The sequence below is a fragment of the Gavialis gangeticus genome, unplaced genomic scaffold (genome assembly GCF_001723915.1).
Source record: "Gavialis gangeticus isolate Ggan-Ray unplaced genomic scaffold, GavGan_comp1, whole genome shotgun sequence".
Lineage (NCBI taxonomy): Eukaryota > Metazoa > Chordata > Crocodylia > Gavialidae > Gavialis > Gavialis gangeticus.
Window position 1 is genome coordinate 101,500,931 of NW_017729031.1, and position 22,760 is coordinate 101,523,690.

Here is a 22,760-nt window from a genome sequence, read left to right on the forward strand (position 1 = left end):
AATATATAAAAATGTATTTGCTTTCCTATATAAAAACTGAAAACTGTAGGTGTGGTGCAGTGACAAGATTTATGAACCCAATAGAAATATGTCCACGTGTGTAGAAAAAACACTCAAAAGCATTGGTGTTGGAAAGAGTGACCATATAAAAAACAAATATATATAGTAAATTCCCCACAGAGCAAATTCTATTGTAACCCGATCCAATATAAGATTCAAAAAAAAAATAAATCAATGAATAACAATAAAATAAAAGCACCTACAAGAAGGTATTCTGAAATCCCTCTTGCTAGGGTAGCAAGCAGGGAATCTTTTAGGGAAACAAAAAAACAAAAAAACAAAAACAAAAAAACACCAAATCAGTGCTCCTGGCCATAGTGGTCTGACAGAGCTGCTAGAAGAGATAGCTCACTAAGTGACCCCAAAGTAGAAAGCAGGGCAGTTGAAAAAAAATGCTATGAAGTTTTTCTGTCTCTGCCCTGAGAGCACTGGGGTTGGAAGGGACCTCAGAGAAGGGTGACAGTCACTGGCCAGCTACATATGACAATAACGAGAGCACTTCTTTCCCCGTCCCTCGCATCTTACCCCTCCTCCCTCTCCCTCCCTTTACTTTACATTCTGTTTCCCTGCAGGGAAGCCATTAAAGGCAAGCCCAGCTTCAGTTGAAATTCGAAACATTTCGACCTGCCCCATTTTGTTTTGACCCTGTTTCAAGCCTCTCCATTTCGTTTTGACTTTGCTGTTTCAAGGTCCAAATAGACCACGCAGCGAAATTTTACAGCCGTAGTTGCTACCACATCCAAGACACAGATCTTCTCACAAGCAGGCCACCATGCCCTGTGTGGACTTACTTTATGGAGAGTTTCAGAGGACAGCCTTTAACTTTTTCACTCTAGCTTCAAATCTGGTTAAAAGCCTTCACGTACAGGAAAACACACATTGAATAATTGATAATAGCATTCCTAGAGCTAAGACCACCACAAGGGGGTTGTAGGCCACATTGAGGATATAGGTTGCAGTAGGCAATGAACTGAATAGAGGTTTGGGGTTGGGGGGCTTGTTTGTTTGGTTTTTTTTAAACCAGCAATGGAGTGATATCTGTAATGTCTTGTAGGATTGAAAGTTCGCTTTGATTTTTAGGTGTCAGAGATTTTGTTAGCTTTACCTCAAACCTTTTCTGATCCTGTTACAGAAGATCAAATCTAGTAATACTGAATCCTTTCCGGGGCAGGGCAGCGGGAACTAGACATGTTTTTGGCAATTCTACCTTTATATAATGGACAATGCTTTCTTTGTTTTTTTAAATATTACCAGTGCCCCTCTGTTTTGCTAGATGATGGGTAAGTGGTGACATTTATGCCCTTTCTATACAAACAGTATGTCTGGTTTCTATGGGAGATCCCATCATTTCATTTTTTTGATTTAGGTCTTTACACAAATTTTAAGAATTAATAAGTTAGAGTATTATATTATTTCTATTCTAAAGAGCTAAAAATACGTATTTAGCACAAACAAAATAAAGCAAACAAAAAGGAAAACAAAAGAACGACTATAAAAAGAAATGGTCGATCTGGCTTTCTTGATCTTTGTCATAGCTAAATTTTGAGGCCTGGAGGCAGTGCTTCAAGTGATGCATCATTTTCTATAGCTGTTTTGCAAATATTTCATAGCTGATCAAGAAGTTCAGCTTACATGTTATTGTTTAGCACAGTTAATATTACTACCACATTTTTCCTTTTATATAGCAAAGCAAGCAAGACAATTACTACTATGCTTAACACAATCAAGCTCGATTCTTCTTTATATCAAGTGAACTTTTTGATGCTTCAGTGGTGGTTTACATCCTAGGACCAATTTTTAGGCTTTTCTGCTCTGGTTACCTTTGCTCTTCATGGGCCAAGTCTTATTTCTAGGCGGCAGACCTCTCATCAGATTTTTCTTTCTTTTAGGTCCAGAGGCTCAGAATGGAACCATCTGGTACACTTTTCAGCAGTTCATTGAAGTTTCCATATTTAAAAATATAACATATTATGCGTTAATATAACATTTAAAGCTTGTTACCACCAACATTGTATCTGATATTTACTATAGCTATCCAAAGAACATTATACCATTGCTGAACCAAATTTAGCTTTGATTAAACTTTTTTTTTTTTTTTAAATATAGATATAACACCAACATAGCAGGGGTGTATGTATAAATAGCATTTAAAATATCAATAAGATTTTTCTTGATAGTTTTGACAACATATCAAAAGGTAATATGTGTATTTTTAGGAAACAACCTAGTGAAAAGTGCAATTTTGCTAAACAAGTGGAATTTATAATTTAGAACTTTCACATGAATTGCTACCCTTTGTTTCAGGTATAGAACAACTTTCCAGTCCAAGCTGGATGGAAGTGTCTTGGTCTGAGATCCACAAACTAATTTAATTTTTAGAGGGGTTATAACTCATGATTTTATTGTATTCAAAAGTTTAAATACTTAAAGCAAACCAAGCAAATAAAAAACACAAGACAAACACAGAACAGAAACAATTTTTGCAGTGGTGGTAAAATAAAGCCGTGGCCAAGGTAAAGACGACACTCTTGATGACAATGGCGAGGCCTTGTGGTTTATGCTTTGCTAATGGATTGAATTATGCTATAGCGTCTGCAAAAAGTGACAAAAAAACCCACACACAAACCTGCCGAGGAAAACGCCTCAAAATAACATATTATTCATATTTATAAATTTATAATGCTGGTGTGCAGTGGCAATGCACACATTATTGCAATTCTTGGGGTGTTTTTCTTGTATATACACATATAATTATAATGATTATTTACATTTATTTTTACTGTTTTCAGTGGTTCATTGCACCATTTTGACAATTGGAATTGGAACTTTTACAACCCCCCACCTTCCCTCCCCCCCCAGTACAAGATCAAGGGATGCCAATACCCTTGTTACAAATTTAACCAAATTGCCATTTTAAAAATACATTTTTTTTTTTTTTTTTTGCTTTTACTGGGATAGTTTCTCCCCCCTCAGAGTTTTTGCTTGGAAAGCTTTTTCCGTGTTCTTATTGTTGGGCATTGTGAAACATTTAAGATATTTGGATAAAACAATAATATTGTTCCCATGAATATCAGTTCAAAATTATACTAGCACGTGTGCGCCAAGGAAATAACTAAAAACTATATTAGCCAAGTTCAATATTAAAAATAATTTTACCCCTCCTGCTATAGAGGCTGGAATTTCAGAGTATTCTGCTATACCAGGAGCTACAATGGTTGTTACTGCATTCAAAACTCTGAAGTTTCCTTGTTTGCCCTGAAAACAGACCAAAATCAGGGTGTTATACATATTAAACATCTATCCTAGTATCTCTTAAGTTAGAATTCTATTTCAACCTCTAATAAATATTTAGACTGCCTTTATGGTGAAAGTTTGATTCCTCATTCAAAACACATGCCTATGTTCTGTAACATTTAACTTTTTCTGCCTGAGCCATAAGAAATGCCTTCATTTGTCTTTATTAACCCTATTAAATGATAGCAAGAGCCTTAATATTTGTTACTAAGTTTTCATAAACACCCTTTTTCTTGCCTTAACAAAAAACTGTTAACACTTTCCTTTCTAGGATCTACACTATTCCTGGAAAGTGAGGGGAGGTAACAAAAATATTTCTCACTCCCCATTATCAATAGGAATGCACACTTACATTTCCAACAGTTCCTCTGCCTTGCAACATATACACAAATCCAATACACCACACTGCTCACTCTGGTTTTGTACCAACACCTTAACCATCTTTGCAAAGCCACTCACTCATTAGGCTCTGTAACAACTTTCCCTCCCCAGTGGCTTTTTTTTTTTTTTTTTTGCCTATAAGGGCACCCCTGAAGTCCCTTACTGTTTTACTTCTCTCTTTAGTCTCATATCCCGCCCTTACCCACCTGCCATGTCTTGATGGAAATATTTAGATGTTTTTACAAGCAGCAGACTGCCTACTGTATTTCCATGCTGAGTTTCTCAGCCACCATGAGCCTTCCCCCAGTCTCTCTAGCTAGGCCTACCAGTCTAAACCCACCAGATAGGGTTTTACTCTGAGGCTCTAGCTGCTTAATCCTCTCAGGGTCCATGGCCCTCCTTTTGCTTTTGCTCTAGAGCCCAGGCTTGCTAGCCTAGAGGCCTACTTGCTAGGTATGGAGCCAGTAGGCTACAAGTTCTAGTCTAGGCAGCAACCCAGAGCTCCCACTACACCATTTCTTTTAGTTTGTGCTACTAGCCAAAACCCCCCCCCCCCCACTGGGACCCAGCTTAAAAGTCCTGCAACCAGCTCTGAGCTATTGGCTGTATATGGCCGCACCCAAGGTGCTAATGAGGCCTCCTCCTCCCCTACAGCCTCAACCACAAGCCACCAGTCTCATTCAAAAAATACAAAATAGTAAGTCCATAGGCTGTAACCACAAAAAAATAAAAAAGTAAAGAAGGCAGCATGCCAGCTTACATTTTTTCCATAGTTGTGCTTCTGCTTCCCACTGTCTGTGACACTCCTCTTTGTGGGGCTGCAGCCACTTCTCTGAGAGTCATCAGGAGTTCCCCTCTCACAACAGCCAGACAGGCCACCAAGCCTTTCTGTAGAGTTCTTATGTACAACCTCCTCCCCCTTTAACTGCTGTCTGTTACTAACACCAAGCCCAGTGTTTTTATAGTTCTAGCCTGCCCCCTTCCAGTCACCTGACTAGCTGGCCAGGCTCAGCTCTTAACCCCTACCCTGCCAACAGGCTGTGCCCAGAAAGTTCTGATCTTAAAGAGACCAGCCTGCTTTCTGGTAACAGGGCTAGGGTTCCCTGTTACAGGTTCCTTAGGTTCTACTTTGTTACAAACATTCACACAGTTTCTAGCACAGGAGTTAATTTTCTCAGCTACTGACTTCTTATGGGACCAGCAATAGAAGGTATTTTACTTAACCACCTCAGACACTTTCTGAGATCAAGTTACAACTCTCTCTCTCAAGATTGCTATATTTCTCCCTGCTATAAAGCAATCATTCCTAAAATTCCATTCTCACTCTCCTCCACTTATCTTTTTATACTGCATTTTTCACTAGCAACTTCCACTCCTTATTAACCAGTGAGTTTTCTAACTTTCCAAAATAAGATTGCTGTTACAAATGATTTAGGGTGTATCATAACCCTGTTTAGAACCTATCACTGTTACAAAAAATGCTGATCAAGGCCCCAGTATCAATCAGCATTGGATTTTTTTTAGATTTCCCTTATTTCCCACTAAAGCTTGAATGGTTGGGCACCCCTAGTAGTCAAAACAAACTCATCCTATTAGTGCCCCTGGATGCTTCCTTCCCCATGGTGGATTGGGAGGTACTGAAGGCTGAACCAACTGAGGTGGGTCTGGCTCTGCCTGCTGCTGAAAACTGGTTTCTATGGGTAGATCTGTGGCTTTGAAAAGAGCTAAAGAGGCTGTGAAATAGATCAGGAGTAGCGAGCACACAGCAGAATTATCCTAAGAAACATACCTTGATTAATGGAAAATCAAGACCATTATAAAGGAGAGATGATCCTCTACAACTGCGGAGTGATGGATAATGAGCTGTTAAACCCATCGACTCCCTCAGCTGCCTCAATAGCAGAGCAACAGCTGCTGCCCTATGGAGCAGGAATCAAAGCTGGGTGTTTCTATCCCATGCAAAAAAATTAGCTACATCCTCATCACTCCATTATAGTTCATTATTATTTTTGTTGATATTGTGATCAGCTTCCCCCACTTAATACATGCAACCCAATTTTGGGGAGGCGGGTAATTTCTGGCAAAAGGGTTTGTGTTGTAGGTGCAAAAATATAGAATCACCTTACCTGTTCTTTATCAGTACAAAAGAATAAAAACCTGCTTAGAAAAACAGGTGCTGCTTCACCATCTCTTAGCAATAATACAGTGTAGTGAGCTCACACATAACTAAGTCTTCATTACATGTACACAAAATTCTGTAGAACATATATCAGGGAGTACTGGTATTATCATACACAACTAAAACATTTTTTTCATAGAAACGGACAGAGCACTCTTCATGACTTTATATTCTGGTATACAGTATTTAAAAAATGCTTGTTAACTTAGGCTCTGATCCTGTGAGGCAATCCATGTGGATGGACCCCTATTGATACCACTTCCCTCCTTACTGACACAGCTGTGTTGCTGGGCAGTACACCATGCAGTCGTGAAATAACCAATGAAGTTCAGTTGTCTGGATTAAGGTGTCCCAGGCAAAGTGAACCAGCTATATTTTCTGAAAAGATTTAATTTTTATTTCTGAATTGTTCATTGTTATTTTATTGTAAAAGACAGACTTTTTCCTTTATAAAAAAAGGATATAGTATTTAGCCATTTCTCAGTTTTCCTTAATTTTATCTCCACCATCATGTTGTAATGGATCTTCCTCTCTAATGCTACTTTTCTTTACATATACAAATATACTCCTTAATCCTTTAAAGGTTAGTGTGCCCTGAAATATTTGTGTCAAATTGGGACTTAGATTTCTTGCCTTCCTAAACTTTCATTTCTTTGATACCTAATATCTTTGTACTCATATTTTCTATGAATTTACATAGTTTTGGTTCTCTATGGATCCTCCTTTTTTCTTCTTTTGAATCAGGATTATTTGTTTTTATGAAGCTGTAATCAATTCATCTTGTAGTCTTACTCTTTTTTAAATGTAATCCTTTCATTTCCAGGTAGAGCAGATTGTCCATATTATGCTAAGGCAGAAATTTTAGCTGACTATCTGCAGGTTAATTTGCCTAATTTCAGGATATATAAGATTACTCAGCACCCTGACAACTGGGAGGTAAGAGAAATTAAGTCAGTTCATGAATCTATGCCAACATAATCCAGACAGAGAAAGAAATATGCCTGTGATCTTTATTGTATTGTGTATAGTAGCAATTTGCTAAACTGCCAGGGATGCTATTTAAGCAGTCCTGGCTATAGGAGTTTGAGAAACAATTTAACACTTGCAGACATTCTGGGACCTCCACAAATAGCAAATATGGACTCCAGTAGTATGATGATGGCCAGACTAAGATTATATTTTGGTACTAAAATGTTGATTTTGCTGTTTCTTTTTGTTTATAAATGGCCATCTAGTTTATTCACTTGTCCATTTAGGCATTCAACTAAATTGTGTCTTGTACTGTTTGCATACAGGCAGTTTTATGACTTATGACACAATTGGTTCCTGAAAACCATATCTTAAGTCAAAACATAACTCAGAACTGATTTTCCCATAAGAAACAATGTTATAATGCGGTTCCTGAACCAAGGCCCGATACCCTGTTTTCACCAAAAATAACCAAGAATTTTGTACTCAATCAATTATAGATGAGAATATAGTTATATTAATGTATTTATATTGTAAATATCAATCATATTGATCTGGAAGGACTTCTTTGAGGTGACTTTGCTGGACTTTTTTGAAGGGTTCTTGGCTGGAGTCTTCTCAGGAGTCCTGGCTGCAGATTTTTTGGAATCTCATCTGCTTTCTTAAAGAAAGTGTCCAAGGAAGTTTGGACAGATGTTCTCCAGGGAGGTGGGGGAACGCAGCGAACTTGTTCACTGACGTGGCATGGTGTCAGATCAAGCATTGTAAATTTGAAACTGACATCAGAAATTTGAAACAGGGTGTCAATTTATAAACGTTTTAAGTACAAAACGTTGTAACTCGAAACGTTGCAAGTCGAGGACTGCCTGTACTATGATTATATATTCTTTCTCAATCATTACTAGTCAGTGCAGCTGCAGAGAAAATATTACAGACCCTCAAATCTTTTTGTATTACAGTGTTTGAAAGTATTAAAGTAAAAGCCACATTCTCATGTATGCTAAGGTCCCTTTACAGCCCTTCTGCAGCACCGTATACAGTATTACCCTTTAAAGCCCCTTTACACTGCCAGTATTGTGCCCCCAGAACTAGCTTTAAGATCAGGTATTGCTAGCAGTTTAAGTCTAGCAACATGTTGGTCAGAAAAATGCACTTAAGAATTTGCCTGTGGTTTGTCTACAGTAGAAATGTAGAAATACCTATGATTTCCTGGTTTTTTGTCAGAGCAAATAAAACCATGCTGAGTGCTGGACTCTTCATTTACCACATCACAGGTATCTGTACTCTACACAGCAGTCTGCAGTGTAGACATACTCCATCTGAATATGTCTATTCATTATCTTTTGTCTTAGATTGCAAGCTCTTTATGTTAGGGACCATCTTTTTGTTCTCTGCTTTTGTGCAGTGCCTAACACAATGTACGTGACTAGGGCTGCTAGGAAGTACCCATAACACAAATTATCATAATCTTAGGGTGGGAAGTACCCATAATACAAATCACCATAATCTTAGGGTGTAACATAGCTTTAGTATAAATGAGAATCTTGCCTAAGTCTATCAGCAAAGGCTAATATTTTTGGAGAGTTTCCATTGAAGACAGTTCCTCATTTTGACTATAACATGCTCAATTACATTCAAAGTAAATCAACCTGAATTGACTGCCTAGGAATCTGGGTTGTCAAATTGTAAGATTGCTTATAAGATCAATGTGATTTCTGCTAAAGCTTGTAATAACTAATTAAATTCCGTCACCATGCATTTAAAAAAAATCCAGCTTAGTAAATAAAGGCTGTAGTTATATAGATACAAGTTAAAAAATAGCTTGTTCTTAAATGAAAAAGCTACACAAAATAACAAAGCAGTTCTGTCAGTGCATCTGCAAACCAGCTTGCAGTAGGCGTTTAAAAGCTATATAAACAGTAACAAAATTAATCTGAATCTAGAGACCTAATAATCAAAAGGGTTATCAAAAAGACAATGGAAGAAGACAGTTATCTATTTCAAATTCTACCATATTCAAGTGGATTCTCTTACAAAACAGTTGCAACTCTTGGATTTAATTTCCTTTATTATCAAACCAGTTTACTGCTGATAGCCATCTAAGGTAATGTAGTGTGTTGTTAGAAAAAAAATCGCAGTGGTGCCTCATAAAATAGTCAGTTCTATAAGAAAGGATTTACTAATCTCATTGTTCCTTATATTTAAGCACCATAAACAACTTTAATGCTGAGACATCACCTCTACCCTCATGTGAGGCCAAATAGAAATCCTGAATTGATTCATGTTTTAAAATGGTCTCTTGGCACTGCTTCTTGCTGCTCGTAGTATTACTAAGCCAACTAAGCGATATTTTTATAACAGTATGGCCAAAGAGAAGCAAATAAGTGAATTTCCTGTCTTATTAATTAATTTCTTGCACAATACGTTCCAGGCATCTAGTTGGTGGCATTCCCCTGCCTTACATACATTTGTATTTGGGAGGTTTTGGAAAGATCTTGTCATTATGCATTTGGAAAATAACCAGTATTTTTAGAAATACTAAAATGTTACTAGCTGTAACATTTAAATATTGCATTATCGTATGTGAAAAAAATTGTTCAAATGTGTTTTGGATTTGTTGCATACAGCAGTGGCTTCATGACATCTGTGAAAAGAATGGATGGAAACACAAATGCTCTCCAATTGTTTGGAGAGAATTGTTGGACCGTGGAGGGAAAGGCCTACTTCTAGGAGGATTTAATGATTTTCTGGAGCATGCCCAGGTAACAAGTTTCTTTCAGTAAGCACCAGGAATTTATATCTTACATTCTTTTATGCATTCCTTTTTATCCCTTGCTCTTTTGTCAGATGTAAAATGAAATAATAGGCAGTGAAGCTTAGCTGTGTTTGGGCCCCCTTCTGATTACTGATCACATTCTCTTGATCTTCAGCATTACTACGGCATCACCTCAGACTTGCTAAGTGAAGAGATGCTGCAAGTTGGTGAGGAGAACTTGCAGACTCACATACAAATTGAGAAAGAGGAGGAAGAACGAAAAAGTCTTATCAATCCTTTGCAGGTCTGGATCAGCAGGTAAGAGAGAGAACAGAATCTGCAGAGTAGAGTTTCACTCAGCTTTAGAAGAGTGCGTTCCTCAGACAATATTGGTTTCCCATCGCTGATAAGCTGTACTGAGGCTTGCATATGAACTCATACATTTTGATTTGGTTTATAGAAACACATATTTTATAAATGATTTGTATTTTTTCTTCTAATTTTCTTGTCAACTTACAGTACATTAAAACAGAAACTTCTGATGGTTCAAAGTATAATATAAACATTCCGTTATTACAAAATATTCATGTGAACCATTTCTTTAAAAATGCTATAGGTAAAGCATGAAATTGTTCAAATCTTTGCTGATTTGTTTAATTGGATTAGGTTCTGTTTGTCTAACTGTTTGTACTACTGATAAGTAAGCACTCAGTAGATACTGCAGAAAGAATTATTACCTTGGTTGCAGCTTGACAGCAAATAAAGGTGAAAAAAACTTGAAGAGACACTGCCTTACTAAATTTAGCCCCCATATTACCCCCAAAAAAGCAAACTCTGAAAAAAATAGAAAACATAGATAAAAATGTATAAAGGTACTAGTGAGCATATTTGCATAAATAAATTAATAACACTTCCTTGTAATGTCTGCAATCCAGCAAATGCAGCATTATGCTAATGCATGAATAAAAATTAAATGGACTATAAATAAAGAGATACTGACCATCTTTTTACATATTCCACTGTGAGGAAAATGCAAAATAAGAAGGAAGCAGTTTGGAAGTATAAATTAGACCTCCAAAAGTCTTGTATTTTTATTAATCCGTGGTATTATTAGTTATACGCCTAGGATAATTTGTTAGGTTTTTAAGCATACTTTTTAACCTGGCAGTTTCCCTTTAAGGATATAGGGTGGAAAAATCTTTAAGCAAAGGGAAACTTGATCTGTATTAATTTTTAACATGTTGGCATGAAAACAGATCCAGAAATGACAGGGCCTAATAGACCATTTGAACATTAATCAACAACGAGACAAAGTTCTATATTATCTATTTTTATAATACGTAAATTTGGCAGCATTTACTGTTTAACAGAGACTTTCCATATCTAAATCTTTTCATTAGTGCATCAGCTTCTGCCTGCTACCATCTGATCCCGCTTTTGGCAAATGGAGAAGTGTTTGGGATTACAACAGAAATCAGCATCCATCTGCTTGATAGATACGACTGCAAAGAAGTTCTTCGTGGTACTGTGATGGAGGCTCAAGATTTGGCATACCCCCTCCTCCGCAGTGTTTCAATGCACGTTGAATTAGATGAGGCCTTTCTTCAAGCTGACGTTATCATTTTGCTTGATGATATCCTTCTTGAACGTGATACAACATCCTTTGAAAATTGCATTAGGCAGGTGAATGAGCTATGTAAGGTGTATGGTCCCCTGATTGAAAAGAATGCCAAGAGTGGGGTCAGAATTGTTGTGGCAGGAAAAACTTTTGTGAACCTAAAGGCATTAATGATTATGACACATGCCCCATCCATTAACCCTGGGAATATTATTGCCATGGCAATGTTACTGGAAAGTGCAGCTAAAGCCATGCTGGCCAGGAAACTGAATATGAATTCAGCAGGTAAGTGATACGTATTTGTTTACTGTAATACAGATGACCATGTGGGAATCATGGAGGACAGAATTCTGCTTGACACTTGACATTCTAAAGCATGTATTTTCATAGCAGGGTGCAACTGGAGTACGTATAAAAATACAAGCATAGTGAGTGCACTCAGTTGCAAAGGATCAGTATGGGCCTGCATTGAGACTGCATAGCTAAGTGCAGACAATCAAAAAGCCTGAGGCTGAATCAATTCAGTCTTTGCAGGTTAGTCTAATCCAGGCGCAGCTGGTGAACTCAGACTGGTGGGGTGGGTGGAGTGGCATACGGCATGACCCAGCCAGCTGCAAACTACCTTTCCCGCTCCCCACAACCTACACTCCTGGCCTGCTGCAAACCATCCCTCCCTGCTTCCATGCGATGTTCCACCCGCCCCACCACTCTGAGTTCACCAGCCATGCCTGATTTAATCTGCAGAGATTGAACCAGTAAGAAAGTGAGCAGACATTCACTTTTGGTTCCAAAAGTGGAGCCACATGCCTGCAGTAGCCCAGGCCAGAAGCCGTGGGGGACGAGGGGTGCTAAAGCATGCCTCCCTGCTCTGTTAGAGCAGACAGCTTTGGCCAAGGCTAGGCTGCATACCCTGCCAGGGCGGGATTGGGGGGGAGATGCAAAGCATGCTGGGAGACTGAGAGTTAACTTGAATCTGGAGGGGATCTGGGACAGACATTCAATAAACCGATTTAACCTAAATCAGATAAGTCTAATACTACATCCATCCAGGTTTATCTTAAACTGGTTTCACTCATTTTGAAAGTGGTTTATGTGCATTGAATTTCTGTTGTATTACAGAGTTGAATCAGTTTCCGATCTCTTTTACTAATTGTGTGTAATTTCTGTCCCTACCCCATGTGTATTTCTACAGCTGCAATCATGGTATATGCCTGTGCATGAGCTTCTGAATATGATCTTATTCATGCTAACATTTATACTCTGCTTTATCATTCTGGCACATTCACAATATTTTAAATATGCTAAGCAAGCTTCAGAACTGCACAGTGCAAATTAGGAACTTAAACCCCAACAGTCTATTGTGTAGTAAGGTTCCTTGTTAGGGATTATATTCCCAGGCGAGCATACTGGAAATCACATTTAACAGAAATTGGTAATCAGTGGTAGGTCTAAGCATTACAGGACCTAATAAAAAGGGAAAGGTAAAGGTTAAGTTAATATGCTGAATAGTTTATTAACTGCTTATTTGGGAAAATCACCATGCATCAAAGTGGTTTGATTTTTTTTTTTAATGTTTTTACAGGCCATCATTTAGACAGTCTGGTTTTGTGCATCTGAGGCTTTATAAGAAACATTGCCAAGTGTTTGCAATTTGGCTTGATTTGTTATCCAATAACTTAAATATGCACTATGATTACTCAAATGTATAAAGTAGCACCAATGTTTTCACATATTATGATAGACAAAGAGTTTTCTGCAACTTTGAGATTAAATTACTTTCTTTGTAAGTATTTGGTGTTGTAAAATTGCCTAGCTTTCCGTACATTGATCTGTATATATGCTGTTCTGTTACAGGGATTAAAGATGTGATTGTCTGGGGTAACATCACTGGTAGTAGCTACATTGATTTGTCTAATGCAAAGGTTTACCAATATGACAGTGCTATCTGGGGTCCACCTAGCTTTTCACGCCCTTTGCTGGACTTGATATATGATAGGTACAGTAAAGCTATATTCTTCGTGGTGAGATCTTATATACCAGCTGTTTTCTTTTCTTCATCCATATCAGCCTGTGGTCTCTCTCAAACATAAAAATCTGTGTGTTTCTTTGTTTACTTCTTTACTTCTCGGTGAAGTACTGAAAGGACACAATCAACTTGAAATAGTCAGTTCCTAAAAATGAGTTTAAAATAGTTTCAAGCACTATGCATATCTTGGACATTTGGGGCCACAGGGATTATTTGTGTTACAGTGACTTGTCCCTCTATATTAAAGCATTTTTTTTCTCTCATCATCCTCTGACAGGCTCATAAAAACAACAGAAGTTGAGTGAGTGCCAGATTTTCACAGGGATTTAGATACCTAAAGAAGCAGATAGGTGCCAAGTGGGATTTTCAAAAGAACTAAGGTGAAGTACATGTTTAACCTATTTTGACACTTTAAAATCCCACTAGACATGTGAATGCCTGTTTAGGACCCTAAATTCCTTTAATAATATGAGCTCAAGTGACTGGTACCATCAAGTTAACAAAAAAAAAATGCCCTTCTAAAGAAATGGTACACTCAGATGCCGATAACATGTTCCCAAAGAGAACAGCAAGGATATGGGAGAGATGTTGCAAATCCAGCATATTCCCCAAGCTGTCTCCATCTTCTCTTACTGAGTCCCTGAAGGCAGATAGTTAGACTGAAAGCTCTTTGAGGCAAGCAACTTTATTTGGATTTATGTACGGTGCCTAGTATAGTGGGATATTGGTCCATGACTGGGTCTCCTTAATGCTATCACAGTGTAGTTAACCATTAATAATAATGGTGACACAGTAATGTAGGCACGTGAATAAGTGGTCCCATGTTCATAGATAATGAGCACTTGCCCTTTCCTTTTTGAAAAACAGGACACCTGTATAGGTGCTCCTATCTAGGACTTTCAGTATTTCACTTCAGCATCCATATTTTAATTAATCCATACTAATGTCTTCCACCATTTCAGTTCTTACTTACTCTAAGACATGACCTGGATTTCAGTTTTCTTTAATGTTGACCTCTCCTTTCCTAATGGCAGCAAGTGGCTCCGTTCAGAATTTGTGACTGCCCTGAGTTCATTGAATTCCCGGGAATATCACTGTGTAGGCATGTCACCTGCGCATGTAATAGCCACTGTACTGAGATACTGGTATCAAGATTCTCCTCCTAGGGAGATTGTCTCTATGGGAGTGCTAAGTGAAGGTAAGTCTCTGTTTTTAGTTTATAAATTATTGAAAGATTTCTCTTTGCTCTGTTGCTCCTTCAGTAAGTCATTTTTATCAAAATATTTATTTCAGCAATTAAAAATAAATCATGATATACTTTGAGACTAAGCATTTCCAAATCTAAGAAACTGCAACCAGGGATCCTAAAATGTGGCATGCAGGCCTTGAGTAATTGATTAACCTCTAAAGTTACATGTCTTGTGGGTTTTTTTCCCCTTCCCTCCCTCTATTTCAAATGCCTTTCTGCAGTGTTTTGTATAAAGAAAAGTATTTATGTATGACCTGCATTTTAAGAGAATGCCTGTTTTTGTGATTTTCCATTCATATGCATTTAGAAATATTTTCATAAGAGTCATTAAAGCATAGCTAGAAATAAGGGACTTTCCATATCCTGTTTGAAGGGGTACAACAATTTTAGGTACTTCAAATTGAAACCTAAAGTTATAGCAGGCAATTCTTTGTATTATAAACTGAGAAGGGCAGTAATCTCTCTGTCTTCATTATGGTTCATGGGTGGACCTAGGATTTGGTAAAGGCAGGGGTGTGTGACAAGCATCCGGTGCTGCAGGGGTAGCAATACCCTTGCTCCCAGCTTATGCCTGCCCCTGGGGGCAGGCATACCATGCTGTAGGAGCAGCAGTGAGGGAATTCTTTTGAAGTCTCCAAATCAGGTAAAATTGCACCCTGCCTCTTGGCACCCCCTTTCTTCTCCCTTCGTGCTTGGTGGCACCTTCTCACCCCTTCCATTTCTCCCTCCCCTCCCCTTGCTGCTGCTGCTAGTGCCCCTGCTGTCCCTGGTTGCTCCTATCCCACTCCAGCTGGGCTTCACAGGGAGCCAGGTCAGTCACAACACTCACTGTGGGCAGGTTACCCCTCTTGAGCCTACTTCCAGGCTGACAGAGAACGTCCAGGGGGGTTGGACAAGGAGGAGGAATCTGCCTGCTGCCACTCTCTTCAGCTCAGCCCAGCTCCCCGCACAGTCCAACAGTAGCAGGGAAACCAGGGGCAATGACAGCAATGTGCGGAGGAGGGGAGGAATGGGAAGGAAAGAGACATGACTCTAACCACAAAAGAAAAGGAGGGGGTGGCATTCTTACCTGCTTTTGGGATCTTAAAGTCCTTGACTGCTACTGTCATAGTGTAGTCTTAAAGGAGGGTGCAGCTGTCCTACTGTACCCTCTTTAGATCTGCTCCCATTAGGGTTTTGTCCTGCAGGACAACATAGTATTTGAACATATCACTGCTAAGTAGCAGTGCTTTATTCAGAAAGAAAAGCAAGCTTTGTGGGATTTTTCCCTTTTCTTTAGGTCAGTTTTGTATCCCTGAAGGTATTGTTTTCTCTATGCCTGTGAGTTTCCAGAATGGAACCTGGGAGGTCATTACTGAAACTGAAATCAATGAAAAAACTCAAGAAATTATGGATTGTTTAGCCTATGATCTGATACAGGTGAGGTCATCTTCACTCTAACATTATTTCCACTCCCTCATCTTTGGGTGCATGATATGACATAGCTTTATACCAGGGGCAGGCAACGTTTTTGGCCAGTGCCAAAAAACCCACAATGTCTACCTTGTAAGGTGCCGGAGTGCCGCGTGCCAGAAAAATAAAACCGGGGCAGGGGGAACACAGCAAGATGCACTGTATATTAATTTAGTTACTAATCATAAACATTGCATTTTTTGTTACAGTAAATATGAGGTTTTCTAAAAATTCTAAACCTGGTGGCAAAACTTCATATACTACCTTGGTTCTTGTGTATTTTTTGTTAAGCATGTTGTGATGAGGGAGGGAAAAGAGAGAAAAGAGAAAGAACGGAGAGAGAGAAAAAGGAAAGGAGAGGAGAGAAAAAAGAAAGAAGAGAGGAGAGGAAAAAATGGAGAGAAAAAGGGGAGAAGAAAAAGAGAGAAAGAAAAGGAGACAAAAAGGGGAGAGAGAAGAGAGAAAGAGAAATAAAAAAAGGAATGAAAAAATAGGGGAGAGAAGAAAAGAAAAGGAGAGAGAAAAAGAAGAGAGAAATAAAAAGAAAAAAAGAAAGGTGTGCCCCTTACTGCTCACGTCTCCCACCACTACCGGCTGTAGCTCAGGCCTATTGGTCCAAAGCAGTGTCTGGCGGAGGCAGGCAGTGACATGCCAAAAGTAGCCACCAGGGCTGGGGCACTCGGGGCTCCCCGATGGTCCTGGAGCAGAGGAAGCCCAGGGCTGGGAGGGAGGGCCCAGCCAGAGGTCAGGCAGACAGACACTCCATCCCACCTAGGCAGGGGCAGCAATGGGACACTGAGTATACCCGGGCAGGGTCCAGACAGCACAGGGAGAAGTAGGCATGGGGGAGGCGCTGCGAGCAGGCCAGCCCAGCCAGGCACTTGGGAAGGCAGGAGCCGGAGGAGAGCGGGAACTGAGTGGGAGGCGGGGGCTGTCCTAGGGCATGCAGGGAGGCTGAGCCCAGTGACCTGCCCTGGCCAAGTGGCATCCCCTCACAGGCAGGGCGGCTGAGCCCCATCCCTGCAGAGCTGCACAGGCTGGGTCCCTCCTCAGGTACCACTGGGCACCCCTGCCTGCAGCGGCCCGAAGCTGTGAAGCCCTGGGGCAGCCACACTTCCCACCCAGCCCCTGCCTTCCCAAGGGACCAGCCAGGCCGGCCTGCCTGCAACACCTCCTCCCACGCCTGCTTCTCCCCGCACTGCCCAAACTCTGCCACAAGCTCCCAGCCCCGGTGCTCTGCACCCTGGTGCTGCATCCACCTGGGTGAGATGGAGCGTTTGTCTGCCCAAGCCGGGCCCAGGACTCACCCACCTGCGGGAAGCCTCCAATGCAGCGGCCCTGTGGGCTGGAGTGTGCAGCTCAGGGACACGAGGCAGAGTCAGCAGAACATAGACTGCATCCCTGCCTGTCTTCTCCTGACTCCACCCCCGGTGCCTGCCATGGTGCTGGGACCTGTGGCTGCTCCGGAGAGCCTAGAGCAGCAACTTAAAAATAAAAATATTTTAAACAATTTCCTCGCATGCCTCCTGCTGTGCCAGGGAAAATGTCTCTGTGTGCCACTAATTGGCATGCATGCTGGGGGTTACTTATCCCTGCTTTAGACACACAGGCCCGCAGCTAGATTCCAAAGGTGAAACCTCTATAAAATGATAATACGCAAAAGATATAGTACATTAGCTCTACAATCTATGTATACTCTGCTGTATAAAGTCTCTTCTTTGCATGTCAAATATGGATTAATATAAGTAAATGGGCATTTAGCTATTCAGTTGCCCAATTAGCGCATGATAAATATTAGTTTACAGTCTAAATACACTGCATTATTGAAAATACAGGATTTCTGCACTGAGCTTGTATGCATTTCATACTGCACAGGACAGAAATTGTCTCAGTTCTCCAGTAGTATTTTAAGTGGCCAATTTGGCCATTTTGGCATTCCTAGTGCGTAAGGAATGCTGGGATGTTGCCTATGCAGATAATGAAAGCTGGATTCTTTTACAGCCTGGGATTTCTCACTGAAGACACAATAAGTCAGCAGTTTATTGTTTAGAATAAAGGTGGTCATTTTAGAAATACTAAATGAGATAGAAAGACTAATCTCAACTGCATCATCCTACGATCATCACACAGCTACTCATTTTTAGTCATGTTAGCTTACATGGAGTATCATCATAAGAACATATTTTAAGTTTGTCCTAGAAACAGTTTGTGATTATAAATCTCTCCTTTTCATGCAGGAAAAACAAGTTGCATTAGGAGAAATACAAAAAATGCAACCATACAAAAAAGGTAAAACCATTCATAAGCAATATTAGTATAAAGCTGTGTCAAATAATAGAGGACAGAAAATAAGGTTTTGAGAAAGGACAATAAAAACAATGGTAGTTCATTTTATTATGTTTCTTTTCTTTTATTACATGCAAAACCTCTTACCATATAAAGATGAGTCATGACTATTAATAGAAAACAACATTTGCAATATGCCTTGGTATGTTTTTGATGCTATAGTAATATGCCTTTTGGCCTCTTCCTTAACTACCTGTTGCTTAAAAAAAAAAAGGGAAAAAATGAACAGAATCTGAAGTACAATAAAAGCTGTCATAAATGTGAACCTCAATCTGTTTATTTTCATTTTTTTACAGAAGTTGACACTTCATTCAATATCTTTAGTCTGCTAGACAATCTGGAAGAAGAAAAGGTTGAAAAGCCTAGAGAAGGTAGGGTAATACAAGTATATTTAACAATATTCAAAATTATCTGAGGAAAAGAAATCTCAGTATTTCACTGAGCTGTCTTTTCATTTTCAACAAGAGATTTGATATACCAGCTCTAAGCTATTGATCCACCTTAAAGCACAATTCAGAGATTACCCTGATAAGCTGCATAGCCACATAATATTCCGATCACAATGCCTACAGAAAACTTGACATCACAATACCATAGTCTTTCCAATCTACTACAAGGTCAAGTCATCTTCTAAGTCTTCTTATGCTTCTTTTTCCTACCGGTTCTGCTACTTGAGTTGCCTGGCCTGTTACTGCAGAAGGGTATATCAAGGAAGAAAGAAGGATCACAGATCAAAATAATAATATTTTACTGACTTTAAAAGTGTGTGTGTTCTTGATTTTATCCCTTTTCCCATTAGTGCTTTTTCTCTCTCTCTCCTTTTATCACCCACTTTTCTTACCTGCATTTCATGTTTTCTTATTAATCCTGTCACAGAGCAGTTAGGTGCCCTGCACCTTTAAAGGGCTGGAACTGCTAGGGAGAGAGCCCTAGCAGTCAGTAGGGAGCCCCAGCTGCTGGTTACCAGGGCAGCCAGAGCAAGGTAGTGGGCCCACACCTGCCAGTGGTCAGCTGACCAAAAGGGGCAGGGCTTGACTCGTATATAAACCCCAGGGCTGAGGCCAGGAGGGCAGAGTGAAGGGAAGAGGCCTGACTGCAAGTGTAGCTTCTGGTACTGTTGAGGGACAGAGCACGCCCTGTGTGACTCCAATTATGTTATAACTGGGCAGCTTGAGTTTATGTTATAGCCCTGGGGCTTGCAGGTTGATTTCTGTTTATAAGACCGGTGGTTTGGGCGAGACTATTTGGGGAAGGAGGAGGCCTCATTGGGGGGCCCACTGCAGTGTGGGGACCCCAGTGCCAGGGAGGGCATGGCATTTGGGGGTGCACAGACTCTGGCGCCAGAGGGGGCGTGGCAACAGGGCTGCAGAGAGCCCAGAAAGAGGACAAGGGGGCCAATTACAGCAAGGCCTAGACAGGACAATGTTGGTGCCATCTGGGAGGCTTGGAGCATGGTAAAGGGATGGTTGGAGCTATGCATATAGTCCATAAGGCTGGGGTGTCCTGTGACATCTATTTTGAAGCGGGACCCACAAGGGGTCCAGGAATCCACGGGGTTCAGAGAGTCCATCAAACAGTGTCCAAGAGGACTTAAAGGCAGCCTCCCTATACTATAAATCCATCAAGATGTGGCAGGAAAGAACTGAGGGTGCCCAGCGGGCCAAATTGGCACGGTCGAGGGGCCTTGGGGGTAACATAGCCATCTTTGGGGACCCTGTCCCATGACAAATCCTTTTAAGACTTTTCTCTGAATCTTATCTTGGTTTTCTTTGTCCCTTTCTGTCTTTTCCACTTTCTATCATCATTTCTGTTTGTCTCATCTGTCTCTCTTTCCCTGCACCCTTTTTGTTTCCACTTTTTTTTCCTGTTTCCTCAGTTCCTCATGTCTCCATTTTCTGTGGTGCTGTATGCATCACCTATTCCATTTCTTCCCTTTCTCCAGTCCCTCTGTTTTTCTTTTTTTCCCCCTAAATTGCTCCCTTTCTCCTCAAGTTCCTTTGGATTTCTCTCCTTCTTGATCATATATATTTTTTCCCCCTATAAACTTTTCCTTCCCCCCCCCATCCCATCTAGATTTTTATACTCAGACACAGGAAGAGGTGGAAAGTATCTCTAGATTGAGGAGTGCAGTTCCACATCTCCAATGAGCTCACGGGTATTTCCTGGGTTTTCATTGTGTGCCAAGAGTCCTAAGGATGCACCTTTGATATGTGCATCAATATTCTGTGATCCCCACTGGGCGCATCATGATGCTTCCAGAGGTAGACTTTGAGTGAGACAGGACTCCCTGCTTGACTGCCACCTCGCTCATTGCACTGCTTTTCTGCTAAGCTCTCTCATTCAGCTGTGACAAGAGAGACCACATTGGCGTTCAGCAGAAAAGCAACTACTCAGTTGTGGCTTAAAACCACTTGATCAATAGAGGCTCTTTCAAGTCTTGTTTCCCCGTCACTTTGGGTCTTGTGGGTCTTAACATTAGATGATATTAGCATCAAGCCCCATATTTCTTGCCTCCATTTATTTAAAGCTAAAGCGGTACATGCATCTAAAATACTGACTATTCTATTTTTTTTCTTTGTTACAGAACTGGAAACCTTATCTAGTGGTTCACATCAGTCAGAGACCTTTGAAGGAGAAACAAATCCAAACATCCCAGATGTAGACTAAGAAATGTTTTTAATATTTACTTATTCAACAAATGCTGAAGTTTTATTACATGATTTATTTCATCCAAAGAACATGAGGAAGAAAAAAATATAAACTCTCACCAAGGGTCTGCCAGGAAATCTAATTAGGAACTACTATATATTGGTTATGGTGAAAAGAAATGTCACAAGATACTCTGTAACCCTTTTTTCCTTGCTTGCTTTTGCTCCAGACATCTTTTCTCACAATTACTCTGTGTGCCTCTCTGCATATTGCTTTCCTTATGAACACTATAATCTATAAACCATTAGCTCCATTCTCTAATTAATGCATGTTGTTAACCCATAAAACAAACTTGAGCCATCACAACTCATGCAGCATAAAATAACCAGAATGAAAACCGTATGTTTAAAAATGGGTAGCCTAGTTGCTTGGAAACCTGCCTGGGAGTTCTGCTCGTGGATCTTACACTTGTCTGGCTGTTGTCTTGAACAAGTCACATAAACTAGCATTTTCAAAAGCATCCATGGGTATACAGGTCTCTCCACGTGTAGAACTGGGAAGTTTTCAATGATATTTTTTCCATCAAAGATGCTTATTTGTCTAAACCAAAACTATTCATAAGAAAGGGACAGTTTTAATCAATTTCCCCATGTCAACATCTTTACAACAAAAACATTCAATTTTTTAGGCTGAAAAAGCTTTTCACTCTGAAATTTAAATTGCTCCATAATAAAATGTAAATTAAATCAAAACATTTTGCAGAGTATCAAAATGACAGTTTCATTTGACCTGATCTTAGCTCTGAGAGTTCAGTTTAGCCTAAATCATCAATTCAGCATTAATGTTATCCATTGTATTCTGAAAATTGACAGTAAAAATGGTACTCTTATAACAATAAGGCTGTACACATAACAGAAAAAGTACTTATTCTCAGTAGTGACAAATGCATTATTAGCCCTGCAGAGCCAACAGAGCCAAATTTGAATACGTTTACTAGCTTCCATTAAGATACACTGGAGCAAATCCATCGAAGACAATGAACCTACAGAGACTGAACTTGACACCCATTTTGTCTGCAGAACCTGTGTCAAATATACGGATGGAAGGAGTCTAGCTTGACCCTCAGACCCAGAATGAATTGGCAGTTTGAAAACAAAACAAAACAAAACATTAGCACTGACATTGCACATTTGATAAATCACTGAGACAAGAAAAAAAGTCTGTAATACAGATTTTAGAAATCACTTTTCAGACTAGAACTGCACTTAGGACAAAGAACTCAGAGAAAAAACTGGAAGCTTAAAATAAATTTAGGATCTAAAGCAACCCTTTTCCTGTTGTATTTTGGAGTTTCACTACTGTTTTTATGCAATCTATTTTAAAACAACACCAATCTAAGAGTCCCATACCAAGGGCCTTTAGCGTATACAACAAAGCCATACGTGCCCCAATGTTTGTTCAGACTAATGTAATACATAAATGGAGGGCCATCCCCAGTGGGGTGTGAACTGGGGCAACCACCATATAGGCCCTGCAACAACCGCCACGCACCACCACTGCTGAGAGCCACCAGCTCTGCTGGCTCCAGCTGCTCGCCACCCACCCCCCTACCCTGAGCCCTGCACACCCTTAGGGACAGCTATGCATAACTGCAAAATACACGTTCAAGGGGCTCTGTTGTCATTTATTAAGAGAAAACAATTCCATCTATACCAGGGGTGGGCAAAATGTGGCCCGCCCGGATGCAAGCACATACACTTGGCAGCCTGCCAAGCCATTCAA

The 22,760-nt window shown here is 40.0% G+C and overlaps 1 protein-coding gene across 1 annotated transcript in view; it reads left to right on the forward strand.

Annotated features, from left to right (window-relative positions):
* Nucleotides 1-21,344, forward strand: part of MDH1B (malate dehydrogenase 1B) — a 39,913-nt gene extending 18,569 nt beyond the window's left edge. Inside the window, exons 2-11 of the mRNA XM_019522905.1 lie at nt 6,701-6,850; nt 9,511-9,645; nt 9,814-9,956; nt 11,039-11,541; nt 13,111-13,252; nt 14,317-14,480; nt 15,811-15,950; nt 18,221-18,272; nt 18,626-18,700; nt 20,914-21,344. Of these exons, the coding sequence (XP_019378450.1) occupies nt 6,701-6,850; nt 9,511-9,645; nt 9,814-9,956; nt 11,039-11,541; nt 13,111-13,252; nt 14,317-14,480; nt 15,811-15,950; nt 18,221-18,272; nt 18,626-18,700; nt 20,914-20,996 (1,587 nt within the window). The 3' untranslated portion in view covers nt 20,997-21,344. The remainder of the gene's footprint in view (nt 1-6,700; nt 6,851-9,510; nt 9,646-9,813; nt 9,957-11,038; nt 11,542-13,110; nt 13,253-14,316; nt 14,481-15,810; nt 15,951-18,220; nt 18,273-18,625; nt 18,701-20,913) is intronic.
* Nucleotides 21,345-22,760: the final 1,416 nt, after the last annotated feature.